Here is a 20229-nt window from a genome sequence, read left to right as displayed (position 1 = left end):
CTGAATCAACACTGAACTGACTTCAGCTGAATAACAGCAGAAATGCATCATTTGTAAAGCTGCTTAATCTGCTTTAATCTGTATTATATAAAACGCTATATAAATAAAGGTGACTTGGCTTGACTTTCTTCTGTGGGACATAAAAGAAGATATTTAGAAGAATTCTAAGAAATGATCAGATTGTTTATAATCAACACAAAACAATTTTTTTTACCCATTTTACTAATGAAATGTGATGTATTTTTGAGCAAAAAAGGATGTTCAGAGGAAAGAAATGTGACTTTATTGTTAATTTTGTTAGTTTATTTTTTTTTATTTTGTGAATTGACTGAATTGTCAAGGGTAGTGGGAAAAAATAAGAGGACTTGATGATTTCATCCATTTGGAAATTTGTTTCAGGCGAAGCAAGTTTTGAATGTGGTGTGTGTGTGTGTGTGTGTGTGTGTGTGGTCCAGGTAAACCCTACGTTATGAGGACAAAATGCCCCCACAAAGATGGCAATATCCGATTTTTTTTTCTGGTCCCCATGAGGAAAACAGCTTATAAATCAGACTAAATTATGTTTTTTGAAAATGTAAAAATGCAAAAAAACAACTCTGTAATGGGTAGGTTTAGGGTTAGGGAATCGAACAGATTGTACAGTATAAAAATCATTATGTCTATGGAAAGTCCCCATAAAAAACACAAAGCGCTTGTGTGTGTGTTGATGAAACTTTTTTCTGTCATTCAAAATAAGACCAAAAATTTGCATTGAAAACTAAAAATAGGGTCCATTTTCATTTATTTTCCTTTTTTGTCCATGAGGGTCAATTCAAGGAAAGTTTTACTTTTGTGGAATCCATTTGGATCTTCATCTGCATGTGTAACTTTCCACTCAACTATTATTACCGTATCACTCCTCCTTACTGACAGCTACACTAGATGTTTGAACACACTCTTCAGACACTTATCTGATTTTCATTCTCCCACTGAATTCGTCTCTCTCTACATGCAGCAAGTACAATAGGTCCAAAACTCAAATCTAATGTTTGAGATTTGAAGATTTGAACCTCTGCCCTTACACACACACACACACACACAAACACACCCATACTGTATGGATATGAGTATACACACATACACACTCTCCAGTGTGAAACATGTTGGCAGGGAAAAGCACTAGAGTTTGGAGGTGGGTGGGTGTTGCGGTGGTGATGCTGCCGTTTGTGAAGTCTCTTGAGAGTCAATCCAAATGTTTCAGACAGAATGCAAAAAATAGCAAATTAATGCCCCTGAAGTGTACCCACCCACTGGAGCCGTGCCCTCGCTTAAAATACATCATCTGTTTCACAATCCGTCCACAAAAAAAAAAAAAAACATCAAGGCTTTGTGGTGCGGTTTGGTTCAGGTGGAGGGAGGTTGGATTGTTGATGTATTTATTATTGTTCGTTTGAAGCGACCTTGCTCCATGCAAACGCAAATTGAATCAAAACGCTGTGGGAAACAAATCCTCTGCTAGTAGACAATTGTGCTATTGTTAAAAAAACAAGTGATTTTTAATTGCATTAAATATTACACAACAATGCGAAAACATTCTGAAATGGGCTATTTTGGTGTATTGCCACTCACACGGGCCAACCAAACCGATTTGGCTCTCAAACGCCTCAATGAGATACTTGTTGCTTCTAATGTGGCGATTAATGGTGTTTATACCACCTGCATAATTGTTGTTTGAAACCTGTGAGATTTGATGACAACATCTGTATTTAATCTACCAGAGCAGGGGCCATCACTGGCATCGCTGATTATTATCGTTTCGAGACGTCTGCTGTGTCAGTTATGTACTAATAGGCTTAGTGATGTGCCACATAGTCAGCAGGTTTCTGTCATAAACCGCCACATGCATCTCTATGTCGGCAGTTAATCAGTAAATGATTAGATTGCTTAAAATTAACACAAAACTACATTCACAACCCATTTTATTTATAAAATGGGAAGCATTTCTGAGCGAGAAGGATGCTTCGATGATGGAACTTGATTTTATTGTTAAAGTTTTATTTCAATTTTAATATTTTGTGTTTAATTGATTGAATCGTGAAAAGTGGTGGGTTGGAAAAAAAAAGAGGACTCAATGATGTCAGCAAATTGGAAATTTGTTTCAGAGGCCGAGTGTGTTGATGAAGTACCGGTATTCAAAACAAGACCAGACATTTGCATTAAAAACTATAGGGTCAATTTAAATTTTTCATGAAATCCAATTCAAGCAAAGGTTTACTTTTGTAAAACCAGTTTCAAAGCTCAAAACCATTTATTATTATCTATAACTATTATTTGCCTCTGGTTATGCTTCAAAATGTGAATTACTCATCATCAGCTATCAGATAGGTATCTGAAAGTGTTTTCTTTTGCATTTTCTAAACTACTTTCCAGTCAGCATAAGGCATATTGAACTTTAAGGGCCCAGGCAAGTCTATGTGCCAAAGGTACCAGCGTGTAGCTGCTCAGCTTTTTAAAATCCCCTGATTGGTTTATTGGATCATTTAGTTGGAAAAGCCTGTCAGCATGTATGACACTTCAGGGAAAGGCCGGGAAAGCCATGACAGGATTTAACGCTCTCCAGGACCATCGGGGTCACGAGTCCACTCTACTCTTGTACAAGGTTCTTTCACAGCGTGCGTTTACGCTCTGATCACCATATGTATGCACAAATAAAAGAGGAAGTGAGGGATGCACAAAGAGCACAAAACACCCACAGGATGCTGCCTTTCCTCCCACCGTAGGCCGGTGTTTAAGGGCTAGTCATGTGACGCGGGGAACGTGTTGGTGGTCTCACACAATCCCCCCTTCCCTCTTTCACACTCTCCCCCATCGTCTCCACCCGTTCCCTCACCCCCAACCACAATGCAGCTCAACCTTCAGCCTAATTGGGCTGTGAGGGAGGAGAAATAGAGCGAGGGGGAGAGGAGGCCAAGACCGTTGTGTTTCTTTTAGGAAGATTCCCAAGACTCAGAAGGGCAAAGACTGCAAAACACTCCGAGTAGCAAAGTGACAAAGGCCTTTAGTTAGAAGCCTCCAATCAGTGCACACATATAAACACGCACACAAACATGTGATAGTTCAAACCTGAAAGCTAAAACTGGCATGTAATCAAAGAAATATCAAACTTATTTCTTTTCAAATTGTATAACCAGCAAAACAAAGTAATACAAAAATAATATAAATTAAACAAAATTCTAAGTTATTTTGAATAAATATTAACCATTTATTTATTTTTTTTTTAAATGAAAGATTTTCAGTGTGAACGGCATACTGTTGAACGCCAATTATATCTTACAGAAATCATCATCGAAAAAAATGTGTTGTGACACTTAAAATAATAAATCAAATGTTATAATTAACGAATCACTTTTAAAACTAATATCCTGGTTTTCAAATGCAGATTTATTGTGGGGGTTTTTTGCCCTTGAGGAACTCAGTGTTGCAAAACTTCATCTGCACTGAGAAGTTCTGCTTTCGTTTGGCTAGTCATTGCCATTCTACAACCTTCAGACTTTGCTCAAGCTTACATTCATAAAAACATTTTACAAATAAAAAATTCACTCTCCCTACCCTGTGTATGCTAACATCTTTTCAATAGTCTCTGTCTCTTTTATAAAATGCAACAACATCATAATGTTCATGCAATTACAAGGACAGATTTTTCTTTTTTCTTCTTTGAAAAACAGAGGTGTCTGGTCTACCTTCCATCCCACAACTCAATAAATGATTAAATTCACCTCATCTCACTTTTCTCATTTAAAATCACTGTCTCACTCATCATCCATATTTAAAGTCTTAATCAGATTAATAGTTCAAACCAACCTTTGAAATCGAACACTTTGATTATTTCCTTCCTGTAATATCCCAGTTGGACCAGTAGATTTCCCATAAACGTCCTCCTATTGTGTTTGCTACGATTGTTTCTTTGTCTGAAACCAAGTCAAGGAGTAACTCTGGGAGATGTTTCTGTCCAAATGAAATCAGGTAGAATATATTAAGAGCAATTCCAGGATGTTCAGACAAATTCATTCATGCAAGGCTGAACTCCTGTATGTCTCTCAAACATCCCCACAGCACACAATGTCAGCCAGCGCTGTGACAGAACTGGCAGTGTTAAGTGACCTTGGACGATTTGCACTGATGCTGAGAACGCCACATGAAGAAACCGTCACATCATTTAAAATTTACACAGCTAAGAAAGATGGAATGAAAGACTGAAGAGATTTGTTTTGTTTTGACTTTTTAGTTATATATAATATATATCCACACTCATACCACGGTTCACAAACTTCAAGATATTTAACAACAACACCCCCCGAGCTTTGATTGGCTGTTCAGTCAGAACAAACCCCCCCCCCCCCCCCCCCCCATACATTCATTCTTTCATTATTTACAGATATACTAATGATCTATTTATTACAGACGTGAATAATTTACAATAAAATAACAATTTTAGTTATTCAATCTTCTTGCTTTTATACTACAGTAATCGTATCCTGTTCGTCCATCAGAGATCTGCCTCGTTTCATGTCTGATAATGGAAAGGGCGTAGAATTCTTCTGGAAAACTTTGCCGCATTGGTACAGGGGTTGCTGCTCACGGCAAATCGACTCTAGTCCGATAATGCAAGGGTCTTGTCGATACTCAGGAGCTTAATCCCAGGCAATGACATTTCAAATTTTCTCGTAAGGTTTTCAATTAAACAAGCACCTACACATGGAAACCAGGACTACAACTTTAGTACCAGCACACACACACACACACACACAGAGGAGAAAAACTGCATATTTAAGACATACAAACTCACAAACTGGGACTGCCTTCAAAACTCGTTTTGGGGAGCACCCTCACAGAAACCATTTAGAGAACAACACAGGACTATTGGACTATTTAACGGTCTGACAGCGTTTTCCTTCGATTTAGTCAGAACATCTTTAACCAAACGAATACAAAATGGTATAGACATCTGATCTAATAGCTTGGTACAGCAAATTCATAACCTCTGTAAGCGAACTGTGTATATAAAGCCACAGTATGACTGTATTGTATGCTAACCTTTCGAAATGAATTCCGATATAATATATATATTTCATTATTTGAGACTTGGCAAAACCAACTATGTAAAAATCTCATTTAGATCGCTCTTCAAACTGAAAACATGAGCAATGTTGCTATGAGTTCAGTTTTTATCAGGGGGTCTATGTTCTGAACTGCTGATTTAATACCCAGCAGTTTTCAGATTAGTTTTTAATCTGAATACAACTGTCCAGCTCCAAAAAAGGTGTACGGGAAAAAAAGTGCCCCGAAAATATTGCCTCAGAAAGCATTTTTATCTCTCTTCCCCTCCATAATCTTTTGCTACATTCCTTCCTCAAGCTCTCGTTTGTGTCAAATTTGGAGAAACTTTGATTTAGTGCAAAAAGCTCTGAAAATCCTCGTTTTTGAAAAGTATGAGTCCACCTTTTTACAGTTCTGAGAGGAATCAAGTGTGCAGGTTGATGACATGAGGGAAAAAAACGCAAGATTGAAAATACAACAGCACTGATGGGACAAAAGGGGCGAAAGTTAATTAAAAAAAGAGAGATAATCAGAGCTCAAACTAATTTCAAAACAACAACAACAACAACAAAGACAAAAAGAAACCCCTAGTGATCATTCCAAAACTTTCTTGTCTAGCGCTTCTTTGCCATTGGTCCGCGAGTAGGGCTCAAAGGCGGAGGAGCTCAGGTAGCGGGCAGAAAGTTCCTGCAAGTTCCCTGCGAGGGATCCGGCCATGCCGAGAGGGGTGGAGGAGATGCGTGAGGCGACCGACCCAAGTAGAGAGGGCATAGGAAAGCTAAACAGCCCGTGGGCAGGCGGAGATCCCTGCAGCCCTGTGACTGTCCCCGAACTGGTCACCGCTGGTAGCGGCGGGCTCCCCCCGGCTGTGCCTGAGCTAGCCGCGCTGCTGCTACTGCTGCTGGAGGAGCCTCCATTAGCGGTGATGCCCAGAGACGGCCCACGCAGGGCTGAGCTTAGTGACGAGCTCCCGCAGTGGGGCAGCAACCCTGGCAGGCCAGGGGGAGTGAGGAGCCGGCCCTGCTCCAGGAGACGGAGGACGCTGCATGTGGCAGCTGTCTCAGAGACCACGGAACGCAGCTCTGAATCCTTCCCCTGATCCTTCTTCTGCTTAGTGCGCCGATTCTGGAACCAAACCTTCACCTGCCGAAGGATGGAAAGAGAGAAAACAGCTTAAAATAGAACACGACAAACAAAATAATGAGGGAAATTGTGTGATCTTGCATAATACCGCTATAATGCTACTTAGAATTGGTTACAAATGTAATAAATAAATAAATATAAAGTTAAAAAAGTAAAACAATTCTTTGATTTTTTACATACCATGATTTATAGAAGTCTATTTGTAGAAACTAAATAAGGTAAAATGTGATTAGATTATATATGTCTAAGGTAAATCTGATTCATTTTTGGAGCAGTAAAAAAGTAAAAACTCCTGTGCATGTAAAGCTTAAGTTAAAATGAATAGTGTAAGCGAAACATATTTTGAAATTAAAAAAGGTAAATGTAAGTGTTGATATGAACTTATTTAATGAACAAAAATGTGTGCTTTTCTTTTGAAAAACAGCACAACACAAGCTCCTTTTGCAAGGACGGATGGATCAATACTGTTTTGAACCACATAATTGTACTGTATCCATTTCATTTAGGTTTACAAAGAAAGAGGAATGGCAATTTCCAGATAATACATGTTTAGCTCAAGCTCCAATAGCAAAACAAAGTCATAATATATATTTATTTTCTATAGAGAAAAGGAGGTCCGCTTCATATTCACTGTACTTCAAGTGATCGATAGATTCAGAGAAATAAGAACAATGAAGAATGACTAACATCTCAGAATTGTGTCACGCAGTTTTAACTGTCACATTAAAGGCATCGCAATGGCGGTCATAGGCTACTATTTAAATGTTTAGTGCAAAATTATTAAAGAACAAATATGCAGCTCAGTTTAACAAAGCTGTTAGTTACATAAGTAGATACCTTAACAGTTCCATCAGTGTTGTAATGACACGCTAATTATTGAGTTATCAGATTAAACCCATTGTCTATACATTTCTAAACATGTACATTTGTCATTTGTATTTGTTTAATCTCGCAATGTTTTGTTGATAACATGAACGGGAAGGTCAAGGAAAACATTGAATTACCAGCAATTCTAAAAAAAAAACAATATTTTCTCTCTCATTCTTGACGCATTCTTGTTTGTGTCTTTGAGAAATAAAAAATGCATTGCTGGAACACTTTCACAAATGGATGACTTTCCTTGTTCGATCTTTCCACAGAACATTTGAACACAATGTTAATTTCATGATGCCGTCATTAAGGAAGTACTTCACCGTCCTCATCAGGCGGCCAAGAAGAGACACGGGAAGCTTTAATGTAATCAAGGCATGGATTTGAACTGCACTGCAGCACGGGGCATTAGAGAGGGCATTAGTGAAGCTAACGCTAATTGTGCTCCCTGTGTTAGCAGCACCGATCTGCCTCGGGGCTTCAAATGTCGTAATTTCGCCCCACAGGAGAGCAGAAAAATTTTAAAGTCGTTAGTGGGTGATGAATGTGATAGAATGTGACACAGTTCAAATGGCCAACAGAATTAGGAACATTGAGACAGCTTTGGCGGTTTGCAGGTGTTCAAGGAGTTTAATTAGGGGAGGCCCGATCAATAGTAACAACATATGATTGAATAATTGAGAAAATTTGTGAGCCATTTTGACATTTTTCCTTAATAAATGTAGTACTTGGTCATGCAAGCATGTGGTATAATGAACATGTTCACTGATGAATAAAAAAATAAAAAACGTGGCCTCCAAAATTAGCCTTACTACTGAAGTCAGAGTTTCCCCGCACTGCAGATTATCCAGGGAGACACGCAGAGAGAGAGAGAGAGAGAGAGAGAGAGAGAGAGGGGGAGAGAGAGAGAGAGAGAGAGAGAGAGAGAGAGAGAGAGAGAGAGAGAGAGAGAGAGAGAGAGAGAGAGAGAGAGAGAGAGAGAGAGAGAGAGAGAGGGGATAAAAAAGGCCAGAGAAGCAGGGAGAGAGAGAGAGAGTGCATGTACAGTTCAGTCATGTAATCTCAAGCTTGTGACCTCTTACTGACCCCTGCGCAAAGCATGTGCTGCAAATGCATCGCTGGGCTTATTTTTGAAAAGCGGCCCTGTATGCCACTAACAAACCATCAAACTATTGCAAAAGGGAATTATCCAGGAAAATGTCAGGAACATGCGATCGGACCATTGATGTTTTAGGTGCTCTGAAGGGATGCCACAGGATGATCAAAATGCAAATAAAATAAAGATCAAATCATATAGTAAGAACATTGTTACCAGATGTATTTTAAGATGGTACAGAGAATCAAAAATGCATTTTTACACATCAAATGCGTCAGACGTGTCACAAGGATAAATATTTTTGGGAGAGCTGAATGTGTGTGATACACACTTGTGATTATTTTTGAGTTTGTCTTGTTTTTCAGTGGTCTTTATAATTGATTGGTTTGTGTATTTGTAATTGTATTTGTGTGTATCGATATGTGTATTTGAGTGTGTACCTGAGTTTCAGACAGGTTAAGTTGTCGGGCAAGTTCGGTTCGTTCTCGTCCCACAACATACTGGCACCGCTGAAACTCCATCTCCAGTCTGTACAGCTGTTCTGCTGTGAACGAGGTCCTAGTACGCTTTGGTCGGTCTAGATCCAAACCCTTGGGGAGAATAATCTCTCGAATCGAACCTTTGGCATCTAAATGTCAAGGGGAAAATGTTTTCAGTAAATTACAGTATACCTGCTATAAGATAACACTTTACAATAAGGTCTCATTTGTTAACATTAGTTAATGTATTAAATAACATGAACTAACAGTGAGCAATATATATTCCTAACAACATTTATTAATCTTTGTTAATGTTAGTTAATAAAAATAGAGTCGTTCATTGTTTGTTCATGTTAGATCACAGTGCATTAACTAAGGTTAACAAAAACAACTTTTGATTTTAAAAATGTATCAAATGTTGAAATAAACATCTACGATCAATAAATGCTGTAGAAGTATTGTTCATTGTTAGTTCATGTTAACTAATGTAGTTAACTAATGTTAACAAATAAAACCTTATTGTAAAGTGTTACCAAATTATCAATGAAATATTTGTACATACAATTAGCAGAAATCATTATATAATAAAAACATGCTAAAAGTGTAACTTTTTTGAGAAATTAATATAGTAATGCAAAACAGATTAAACTGTACAAAACTTGGTGTTTTAATCAAGAAAACCTTTTTTCCCCAAAGACCGTCATGTTTTTGTAGGCATGTCGTGGCATATAAATGCCAAACAAATGCTGACTAGTACTTATTATTTTATTAATAAAAAAATGGTCTGTGCTTTTAAATACTAACAACTTATTATGTATGAAAATAGTGTTGTGTAAAATGAAAAGCTAATAAGTTGCATAAATCACAAATACACGAAAATCTATCAAATCAAACAGCATAACAATTTTCGATTTTTCTGTCTTTCACATTTTAGTTATAAATATTTCAAATTTTTATCTCAGGACAGATTAAATGATTACTAATAACTTTTCGTAATAAAATTAACAAAGTAAATGAAAGGAGGAAGAGAAATGTGTGATTTGAAAACTAAAAAAACTAAATATTTAAAAACATACACCAAACACGTTAGCTGTTTTTTTATATTTAAAATATTTTAAAAAAATTATTTTTCCCTTTGAATCCCCTTTGTTATTAATGTAGGAGAACCGTGCACCAGTATGCTTATCACTTTTTTTTATCAATAAATACATTCTTTTTAAAATAAGTTAAGCTTTGTGACAACTTCAAAATCATTAAAAACACACACACACACACACACACACACACACACACACACACACACACACACACACACACACTGGTCTACAAAATTATTCAAATCCAGATACTGAATTATTGTATTGGCTGCTGAATTGTGACTGAAGAAATGACACAATAATTTCATAAGGTTAATTTCCTCATATTTCAACAGGCCTCTGAGACTGACCTAGATTTAGCTTCACAACCTAAATAAATTAATGGAGCTGATTGCTCTCCAGAATTTTACAATCAGCTGACAGTAGCAGGAGGGGCTTCACAACTATGTTAGTAATTTGACACAAATCGACAAACAGTTTTTAGCCATTATATGAAAACATTATAATAGCTTTTCTGAAAACTTAATGTGAAACATTTTCAATTTACAAATAAATTGTTGTGCATGCTCCACAATCTCAATTACATTGTTTCTGAAAGAAAAAAAAGAAAAAAAATTCTGATATTCAGATCTCCATTCCGATACCTTAGTAATTTTTCCAATGAAGGACAAAAAGCATTGAAGCTCATAAATATAAAAAAGCAGAGATCATAAGACCATCTAAAAATTATAATCAACTTAATCAGTTGTGTAAATAAAAAGTTAAATTATCCCTTATGTACAAAAATAACAAAATTTATCCTTAAACCTCACAATCACAGAAAATGTACTTTAAACAAATAAAGCTTTGTCAATATATATAATATATAATACCAGATCTAAAGTATTTTCCAGCTTTGATAATTAATCTATTAATTTTAGTGTTTATGTCTATAATGGTAATACACAGTTGAAATGCTAAATAGCATTTGCAAATATTTGCAACTAAAAGGCAACGGAAAAATTGGATCATTAAGCTATGAGACACACTATAACAGCTGATAAAATAACAATCATAATTCTTTTTCTATAATACAGAACACATTTTTCCCTGTTCTCAATTCAGCATACATCAATTTACACTTGTGAACGCTCAAATCTATACACACTCACTCATGGAAGAAAACAAAACCAGCGACACAGAAGAACTAGCAATAAAAGCCAAATTAAAAGTTAAGTCGATTTCTTTTTTTTTTTTTTTCTCTGGAGTGCAGAATGTACTGAAAGCTCCAAAGGAGTGTTTTTAAACTTACCTCGAACAAGAATCCTTCGGCAGTAGTCAGGATCTCCTGAGCTCGTCCGGCTCTTTTCGCAGTTTTCCACTGGTCCGGATGGAGAGAAGGACTCCTGCTGGTCCTTCAGGAATGTTTTTGAAATGTTCCCCTGAGAATCCTTTCCCTCTTTCCCCTCTTTTAGTCCATTCTTCAGCAGCATTCCGGACTCCGAGTCTTGGCTGTAGCGGACATCCATAGTCGCTTATCCTCTGCAAAGATTTCTCCTTTTTCTCCTTGTTGGGAAGAAATAACTGCACGGGTTTGGACACAGACTGCTTATTCTGGGTAATATAGGTTTGGTCTTTCTGTAAAACAGCAGCTTGGAGTTGGAGTCAGATAGCTAATGTGCCACCAGCACTTGCCCAGTCCACTGATCTGCCCTATTATCTCTGTGCAGACTCACTTGCCCAATGATCATAGACTTCTCACCCAAATTCAACAGCAATTTAACAGCTCCTCTCCTTGTAACATTCACATCAGGCTGATCTCCGGGTAATCAGAGCTGTGGACGGACGCATGCTCGCCGCTTCAATTGATTACGGTAATTTTGCTGCCTCCACATTTGCGTAACCTCATGAATACTCTAAACTGTTTGGGAAATACACATTGTCCTGATAGAGGGGTCCACTCACTCCGACCCCCCTCTCCGCCCTCGTTCACACAGGATCAAGGGAGATGATTTGCCTCGAAATCGCCACCACGCACAATTACGGAGCCAAAGGACCACCAGAAAAGTTCCACTTCATTCCTCGATGCCCCGGCACTGGCCGTTCCTCTGCTCTCAGGCTGTAGTTCGGTCGGGCTAACTTTACGTGCAGGCTGTGAATTTCCCCCGGATAACGGCCCGATACCACACACTGCACCCTCGGAGCTAATACAAGCAAAGAGCGAAAAGAGAGAGAGGGAAAGATCGGTAGAGAGCAAAGAGAGAGAGAGAAAGAACGAGGGAGGCGGAGAGACCTGAAATACGAAAAAAATGGAATCCACTTCGCTCGGAATCTGTAGTGGTAATGAACACGGATTCACAAAAGAAAGGAGATGAACACAAGGGAACTCTGTCAAGCCGAGGACAGTGTGCAACAACCGCCCAGAGTTATCCAGCACCTCAAATACAAACCCCAACCGAATACTACGATCACTCAGCCCCCTTACCCTGAAAGAAACCTGCTGAAGCACCGCTAAAAAACTCAACCTGTCCGAGATACCAACGCTAAAATCCAAAGCGGCCCCCTCCTCCTCCCCTCTCCCACTCCTTCCACACCACTACACACCCACCCACTCAGTCTCGCCTATTTTCATTGTCAAAGCAACAATATCTGGGGGAACAGCAGTGGTCTGTAATCCAATAAGACCATTGATTAGGCTACAATGATTCAATTCAAGCCAATGGTTGTGAGCATGGAACAGGCTCGGACCCTTCTTGTCACCTTGCAGGGCCAGAGGCCCTCTTCATGCTGAACTCCCCCCCTCCCGAAGCCATTCAGTCCTTTATGGGAAACGGAGAGCAAAAGGAGTGAAAGATGGCAATTATCTAATTGGACTATTAACAAACAATTCTGTGAGTGTGTCTGGTAGGGAGCAGAAGAGGATGGGGAGGGGGGTGCTGGACTAACTTCATTTAGCGAGTGTGTGGGGCAGCCTGTTGGAGAGAGGGAAAGGTTGTTTAAAGAAAAGATGAGAGGGAGGGATTGTTTAAAGAAAAGGTAAGAGGAGGCTACGAAAAGGGGCCGCAGGGGCAGAGGGGCAATTCTACGCCGAGCTTGGGAAAAAGAGTTTGGTGGGACGCGTACCAGCTGTGGTCCGAGACGTTCCAGGTCAACAAAAGATGAAGATGTCCTGCACGGAGACTGTAGGACACGAAACTGTCTAGGTACAGAGGCATCTTCAAATATCTGTTGCTTTTTAAAACTGTCGGTACTGTGTAATACCTGTTGAAAAGAACAACAAATTTAAAGTTTGGGATGCAGGTTAATAAAATGACCTCATAAAATACTAATGTGTTATTTAAGGTACGAATATCAACCCGTAAGATATAAAGCCTTAAGTTATGGATATCAACCCTTAAGATACTAATATGTATCCTCAAGTCTTAAGGAACAAATATGTTCCCTTAAGTTAAGAATACCAACCCTTAACATATTATGATTTTTTCTGGTTCAAAATTAACAACATTTAAATAATGAAATAATAGATCATGCATCCTTCTTCCAAAATGTCTTTTTGCCTTACCATGATTCACTTTGGTAAGCCTATTATAAGGGTTTATATTTTAGACTGGGCAGGATGGTTTTCACAGGAAATTGCGTACAAACTGTACATCACTCACCCGTGCGTGTTTCATTATATCCGTAAATAGAGAAAAGTTGCTCCAGCTACTTTGACACATGTATGATGTGGGAGAGGCATAGGTTAGCTGTCACAACGAGTGAGAAAAGTTGACATGGAGAAATCTCAAACCTCCGGAGAATCTCCCGTTTTAAAAAGACCCCGAACAGATGAGAGTTTGCTGGCAAACAGAGAACGTGACAGAGCTCGTAATAAAACAAGAATCAACATTGGCTTGGCCTTTTGGAGATGGCGAGTACTGAGGGATTTGAATTGTAAAAGTGCTGTGGAGATAGCGTATTTATACTCAACAGATAAATTGTAGCTCTATATGTATATAAATATGTAGCTCTCTAATGGAGTTCATTGTAAAGCATTATATTGTTAAGGGTCATTTCATTTGGATTTTTGTAGCGCTGTGCTGAAATTTATTTTCAAGGAAGTATTGTGTCTATTAAGTGGCGTAGCTACTGTAAAGTCTTCAGCTAGTCAGCTTGAGATCCTTTCCATCTAAACTGGGTGGGTATACAGTATCTCCTTTAAGCCTAGAATGTTTTATGATGAGAAGGATCATTTCTCTCGCTCTCTTTTTAGTCATGAGAAAGAACCATATTCTCGCATGTCAAGTGAACAGGTTTGAGTTTCAGTTTTCCACAACTGTGTGTTGATGAATGTTTATATGTGAATAAAAGCCTGAATTCAATCTGTTCATCATATAAGGCGATCGTGTCTCTTCAGAAAATTTGGAATTAACCACTCAATTCACGTGGATTAGTTTTACGATCTCTTTATGAGCTTTTTGAATCCTCAAAGTGGTAGTTGCGTAGACTGTCAATGGAGAGACTGAAATCTCTCAGATTTCCTTAAAAAGATCTTCATTTGTGTTCTGAAGATGAACGACATAAGGGTGAGTAATTAATGACAGAATTTTCATTTTTGGGTGAACTAACCCTTTAAAGTACTAGCATGTATACGTTAGGGGTAGATAATGCACAAAGGTGTACCTTTGAGGGCACTGCCCCATTGACAAGCAATAGCATGTGCAACAAGGTATCTAACACTTTTTTTTTTTTGACAGTGCAGGCTTTTTAACTTGCTTAACCAAGAATCCCTTATATACAAGTTTCCAACATGGCTGAACAACATAACTTCTATGCTGGTCCAATAACTAGCTGCTGGGCAGACAATGACAAAGGCTTATAGCAAAGTAAAGTGTACTGCTGAGAAGGAGAATGGGATTGGACTCAAACCTAGTAAAGAGCCATCAGTTATTACATGTCCTGAGCATGTGCACAGTCCACCTAGCAACATGTCAGAAAATGTTTGACCCTGTAGTCATGCAAATTACTAAAAAACCTTTTGATAGTTATAAATTATAAGTATTTATTTAAAGTATGTGGTATAAGGGAAGCATTATCTGAAGTATACCCAAATGCCTCACTAGATGCAACAATTTAATGATTTGTGTTGGAATTAAAGTCCTGACCTTCAGGTTAGACATTTCTGTCATTAACAAAAGCAGTCATAACATTGTGAAATGCTAATATTTTCGATGTGACATTTTTGGGCTTTCATCATGTTTTTTTTATTTTACATTTCTGTGTGAAGGTTATTCAGATATTTCCTTAATGAAGTAGCTGTGAGGATCCTAGGACAATATGAGTGCCTTTTCCTCTTCCTCTGTTTGTCTCCATTGTGTCACTGCTGGTAAAGCCTCCCATCAGATGGTAAGTAAAGCCCAGAGTGTCAGAATGGCAAAACTCACCTACCTCATTTATTTAGAGACAACAAAACACTTCAGCGTCAAAAGAGAAGAGGGACAAAGGGGAGATGGGCGGATAAACATAGATAGAGACAAAAAGACAGATGGTGAGACATATCAATAGATAAATAAGAAACAAGGCATGCCATGACAATACCTGAAGATGGGAAAACACATTTTGAGCAGGTCCTTTGAGTCTAGGCAATGCAGCATTTGGGTTACACAGCTATCAGAACTTCAAGATTTTACAAACCTCCTGTGGATTATGGAGAAACAAAACAGGCTTGCATAAGAAGGATGGAAAAAAGCCAGAACTATGATCACTACTTTCATTTTAAATATAGAATACATGTTTCATAAAATGTCTCTGTGGGTGACGTTATGAATATCTAGAACTATTCAGACTCCTTTAATTCAACATTCATAAAATTTCAGAATTATATATATATATATATATATATAAACTCATTTTAAATGCTGCAAGTGAATTTAGGCATCATCATTTAATATATACAGTACACAAAGTATACTGTATATATATGGCATTTAACAGTGTTATTAAATCATCAGTGTTAAACATTTTTTACTTTAAGAGAGCATTAAAATAAGCATGCACAACTAAATATCAATATCAATAAAATGAAAAAAATCTCTAATATTGGCCGTTAAACTGATATGGTAGTGATATGCTTCTCTAATTACTAATTAGTTTGTAAAACTACATCACAAATCTATGACTATGTACTTGCCATTGTACTTGCTCTTGTTAAATGCATGTGCTAAAATAAAAATAAAGGCACAAAAGTATAGGTACTATTCATAATAAACTAAATGTATTCCCCTGTTTCAGCAATAAATAAACCTTAAAATATTACTGTAATAGGGTAAAACATACATCAATAACAGATTCCACCTGCCACTTCCAACTAACGCCAGTGTGTTCTTCTACGGCTGATACACCCATAGACAAAGTGTGTTTTGGCTGTAAAAGAGGCTGAGGGGGGAGAGACTTGAGCCCTATCTTGCTCTTAATAGCTCATTAGTAGAGCTAAGCAGGCTCTCTTCTGTATCGCTAGCACCTTTATTCTGCTAATGTTCCCCGTACCTCTTTCTGCCATCAACAACATGTCAAATGTGCATGGAGGCAAGTAGCGCCAAAACCTGGGAACGGTTTCAAAACATACCACGCTACTATCAGAGAGGGGTTGATCTGAAATGATATTTTGAAAAGCTCATCCTCTTGCACAAAGGTGGATTGTTGTTTGTGTTGGGGGGATGAAATAGGCAGCAGCATCTGTCTAGTCTAAGTAAGAAAGTTCAAGAGTTTCAACCCTCACATGACATGCAAACACGGCCTGCTCTTAAACTCAACACCAAGAGGCATAATGCAATGTCTAATAAATCCACGGCGTAATTATACGGCATTGCTGCATGATTTATGAGCACATAAAACAGTTTTTTGTTTTGTTTTTCTCACAAAAAGACATAATGCATTGAAAGCGAATTAAAATAAATGAAATGAATAGAGGTGTTTGTTTGTATCTGTGCATGCAGCATAATCAGAAGAGCAGGGATAATACATAATAAAATCAACATTCACTCACATTTAATTCACCAGTATTGATTGATTGATTATAAAATTGTAAATATTTATATAAATTATATTAAACAGCATACAATATCTGGCTCACCTCAACAGAATAGTATATGCTACAAAAATAACATATTTAATAAAATATGCTATAGTGGCTGACAATCAACTAAATAATTATTTGAAGTCTGGTATTCAGGCAGGTCAGATATTCTTACATGTAACGGCTCAAAATCATCAGAGGTTTTTTTTTATTCGCAAGGATTAGAAAAAGACCTGACTGTTTTTAAACAAGTGATTTTCAGATAATTGTTCTGGAGAGCATGTGGTCAATGTTTTCTTCTCTTTCTCTTCCATCATGTTACCTAGAGTAAAGCCTCTCGTTCAGATTTAACAAATCAATACCATCTCTCAGCCTCTGTTTTCCTGTTCAAAACAGTGCTAGGGACCATCTTCAAATCATAATAAACCACATAATACCAGCAGAAACCTGTCTGACCTGGAGTCCGTGTGTGTTTAAGTAGGATTGTTTACGTGCGTGCGCGCGCGCGTGTGTGTGTGTGTGTATGTTTAAGTACACAGGCTAAGGTTTCTCATCAGAGCACATTTTGTTAAAGTCTGATGTGGGGTTTCAGAGCCATTACAGGTGGAAAAGGAGGGGTGTTTATAGCCATCACTCTCATCTTTGAGACATAATCTCAGACAATCACTCCTATTTCAATTAAATGAGCTGGGCTGCGAAGAGATGCGGAATTTGTTCATGTTTTTGGTTTTCCTTTATGTTCAATGGAAGCTTTAACAAAGGCAAACGCGTCCTGTAAAATTAAAAAGTTATTAAAAGTTTATAAAGAATTCAAAAAGCACACCAAAGCTAAGCAGTCTTAGAAAAAATATGAAAGAAAAACAATTTAATCATTTAAAAGAAACTGTAAACATAATTACACACATTTAATTATTTTCTTTTCTCTCACACAAAGAAAATCAACCATGATGTTTGCACTGATAAATGCATCATCTTTTAACTAAAATAATAGATTTAAAAGACATATCCTGACAAATAGCAGAAATATTATGTTCCCAGTGGAACAATGTGCAGTTATAAAATGTCATGCAGAATTTAGGCTTTTTAGGATAAAGATTTCCCTTCCCCCTCCAGTGTCCCACTTTAGCTTGGTTTCAGGATTTCATCCACAAAGCTCTACTTATAGGAGCATGCTAAAGACTTCAATCTGTTACAACAGAGCTATGAGTCCGAGTGTAAATTAATGCGGCACGTTGTGGAATATAATGGACAGATAATTTGCAGGTGTGGGCGGCATTTGGGGAGGAGGGGATTTGTAGGCTATGAATGTCAGTGCAAAAAAATGTATTCAAACCGCTAACGTCAAATGCAAAGTCTGGTCAAAACACATTTACTTCACATACACTTATCTCAGGTGTTTTCTAATATTTATTTTAGCTATGCACGTGAGGAAAAACTGGGAACACATACCATGTGTAGCGTCCGGCCATTTTCCCCCAGAGATTGGTTAATTGAGCAACTGACTGGATAGGCCTGAAAAAGGTCTAGAATCAAATGTAGCCAGAAGAGGAAAACATATATGATAAAACTGGTTTACAAAGCCGTGTAAAACAGAAACAGACCATCATCACATTAGCCACTGTGTTTCCAAAGTGTGTGGGGCAAGCGACGCTTCCTCACAGTCTCCTATGGTTTAGCGACTGACGCCATCTTCTGGTGGTTTAACGACGTCACACATGCTAGTGACGACGACTGACCTGGCTTGACTTGAGGGAGGCTAGCTGACACTTTTTCCACGGGTGACTATTTCTTAGTTGTAAGTATTTTTCTTTTATTATCACTTAAAGAAAATATTTATTGTATTATCACATTCCTTAAAGTCTTGGCTACAAAAATATTTTGAACATTTCCATCTTTTCGCCCAGTAAAAAAGATACAGTTCACTTAAAACTGAGTGAACACAAAATTGGAGCCTGTCAGTCTATTAGCCGTTAGACTTTCACCTAAATTTAAAAAGGTTTACGAAACGCTCGCGCAAAAAAAGAGCCAACAAACCATTGTTTTAGTCAATACATATTGAGATTAATAAATAAAAATAAATTGTCGGTTTACACAGTAAGCCTATGTACAGGTATGGGTATAGACCTACTTGTGAGGGCCAATTAATATACTTTAATTATATATCATTAAAAACCACACCTTGTGAGGACAATTAATGTATCCTCACTAGTTTAGCCTAAATGTTTATAAATCGGGAAAATCGTATGACGTGGTTCTGTAAGGGTTAAGACAGAAATAACCATTAACCTCATAAAATGAATGGAAGTCAATGATGTCCTTATACAAACCAATGTTTTGTAACTGTGTGTGTAACTGTGGCCACTGCCTACAGACCAGTGGTCATGCAATGAGGCATTTGTAGAGAAAACTTTCTCAACATTTTGTTGGATGATTATGAATAGGTTAAAATCTGTGTTTTTATGGTAATAAATAGGCCTATATGTAAATTGACACCAAAATAACAGGATCATATATCTAATCTGACATTGTAGTAGAAAACATGTAGGCTATTATGTGTAGATGACAAATAATTGTTTTGTAATTTTAGACGCACTGATATTCCATGTAATCTCTGAAGGAGTCATGAAATGTAGAATAATTATAAAACAATCAGACAAAAAGTTTAATAGACAATAGTTTTATATGAAGGACAGTGGTAGGCTATCACACCACAGGACTTGACAATGAAATTTCATGTCAACTGCTCAAAAACAGACATTCCACAGTGTGAGAAGAGACTGTAATAGGCCTATTTGATAATCAGATTTGAATATGCTTATTGTCGACTTTTTATGTCAGATATCTTAATGTTGATATTATGTATTTGAGAAGGGCGAGTGGAAGAAATTTAGTCATGTCAAAATGCAGGTGGAGTAGACATACACTGTACTTTTAGACCCTGTTCTAAAGAAAGACAAGAATTAGACGTAACATTGTCTGGGAAGCAGACACACTCTGTCAGTTCAAATCTAGACTAAAAAACACATCTCTTTGACCTAGCATACACATAACACATTATAGACTTCTATAATTCAATGTTAGGCTGCATAGATTAGGTCAGCCGGAACCGGGAACACTTCCCATAAATCTTGATGTTACATCATAAGAAGGATGGCGTCTACGCTGATATTAGTCTCTCTGTTTATCCCGAGGTTTACCGCAGTCAGCCGGATCCAGGCCGTATCCGGATCTGATGAAGGACCTGCGCCTGGATACGACGACAACGCAGTCCTGAAGTGTCAACTAGTCTCTCCCCTGTGAAGGCCTCCTTCCCTTCCCTTTACCTCTGTACAGATAAATAGTTGTCGGAATAATTCCAGTTCACATGGCTAGCTACGCGGAAGCGATAAAAAATTTGGTATTATAAATTTTTCAAGGCTTGTACCTTGGAACCTA

General features: G+C 37.7%; 1 protein-coding gene across 1 annotated transcript; it reads right to left on the bottom strand.

Moving 5' to 3' along the window:
* Window positions 1-5034: 5034 nt before the first annotated feature.
* Window positions 5035-12999, bottom strand: vax1 (ventral anterior homeobox 1). The gene is made up of 3 exons (XM_056235038.1): window positions 11053-12999; window positions 8626-8813; window positions 5035-6219 (listed from the first exon to the last, which is right to left on the bottom strand). Exons 1-3 carry the CDS (start codon window positions 11267-11269, stop codon window positions 5671-5673), a joined length of 954 nt encoding a protein of 317 aa, XP_056091013.1. The 5' UTR covers window positions 11270-12999; the 3' UTR covers window positions 5035-5670.
* Between the last annotated feature and the right edge of the window lie 7230 nt (window positions 13000-20229).

The sequence above is a fragment of the Rhinichthys klamathensis genome, unplaced genomic scaffold, assembly GCF_029890125.1.
Source record: "Rhinichthys klamathensis goyatoka isolate OS25496 unplaced genomic scaffold, OSU_Roscu_1.1 h1tg000412l_1, whole genome shotgun sequence".
Taxonomy (NCBI): Eukaryota; Metazoa; Chordata; class Actinopteri; order Cypriniformes; family Leuciscidae; genus Rhinichthys; species Rhinichthys klamathensis.
The sequence above is the reverse complement of the archived record's forward strand: the minus strand, read 5'-3'. Positions and strand labels throughout refer to the sequence as shown.

Coding starts and splice junctions, on each gene's coding strand:
- vax1 (XM_056235038.1), bottom strand. CDS start 11,269: ATGGATGTCCGCTACAGCCAAGACTCGGAGTCCGGAATGCTGCTGAAG. Junction 8,814..11,052: donor CCGAAGGATTCTTGTTCGAG/GTAAGTTTAAAA, acceptor CTTGACATTTAG/ATGCCAAAGGTTCGATTCGA. Junction 6,220..8,625: donor TTAACCTGTCTGAAACTCAG/GTACACACTCAA, acceptor ATCCTTCGGCAG/GTGAAGGTTTGGTTCCAGAA.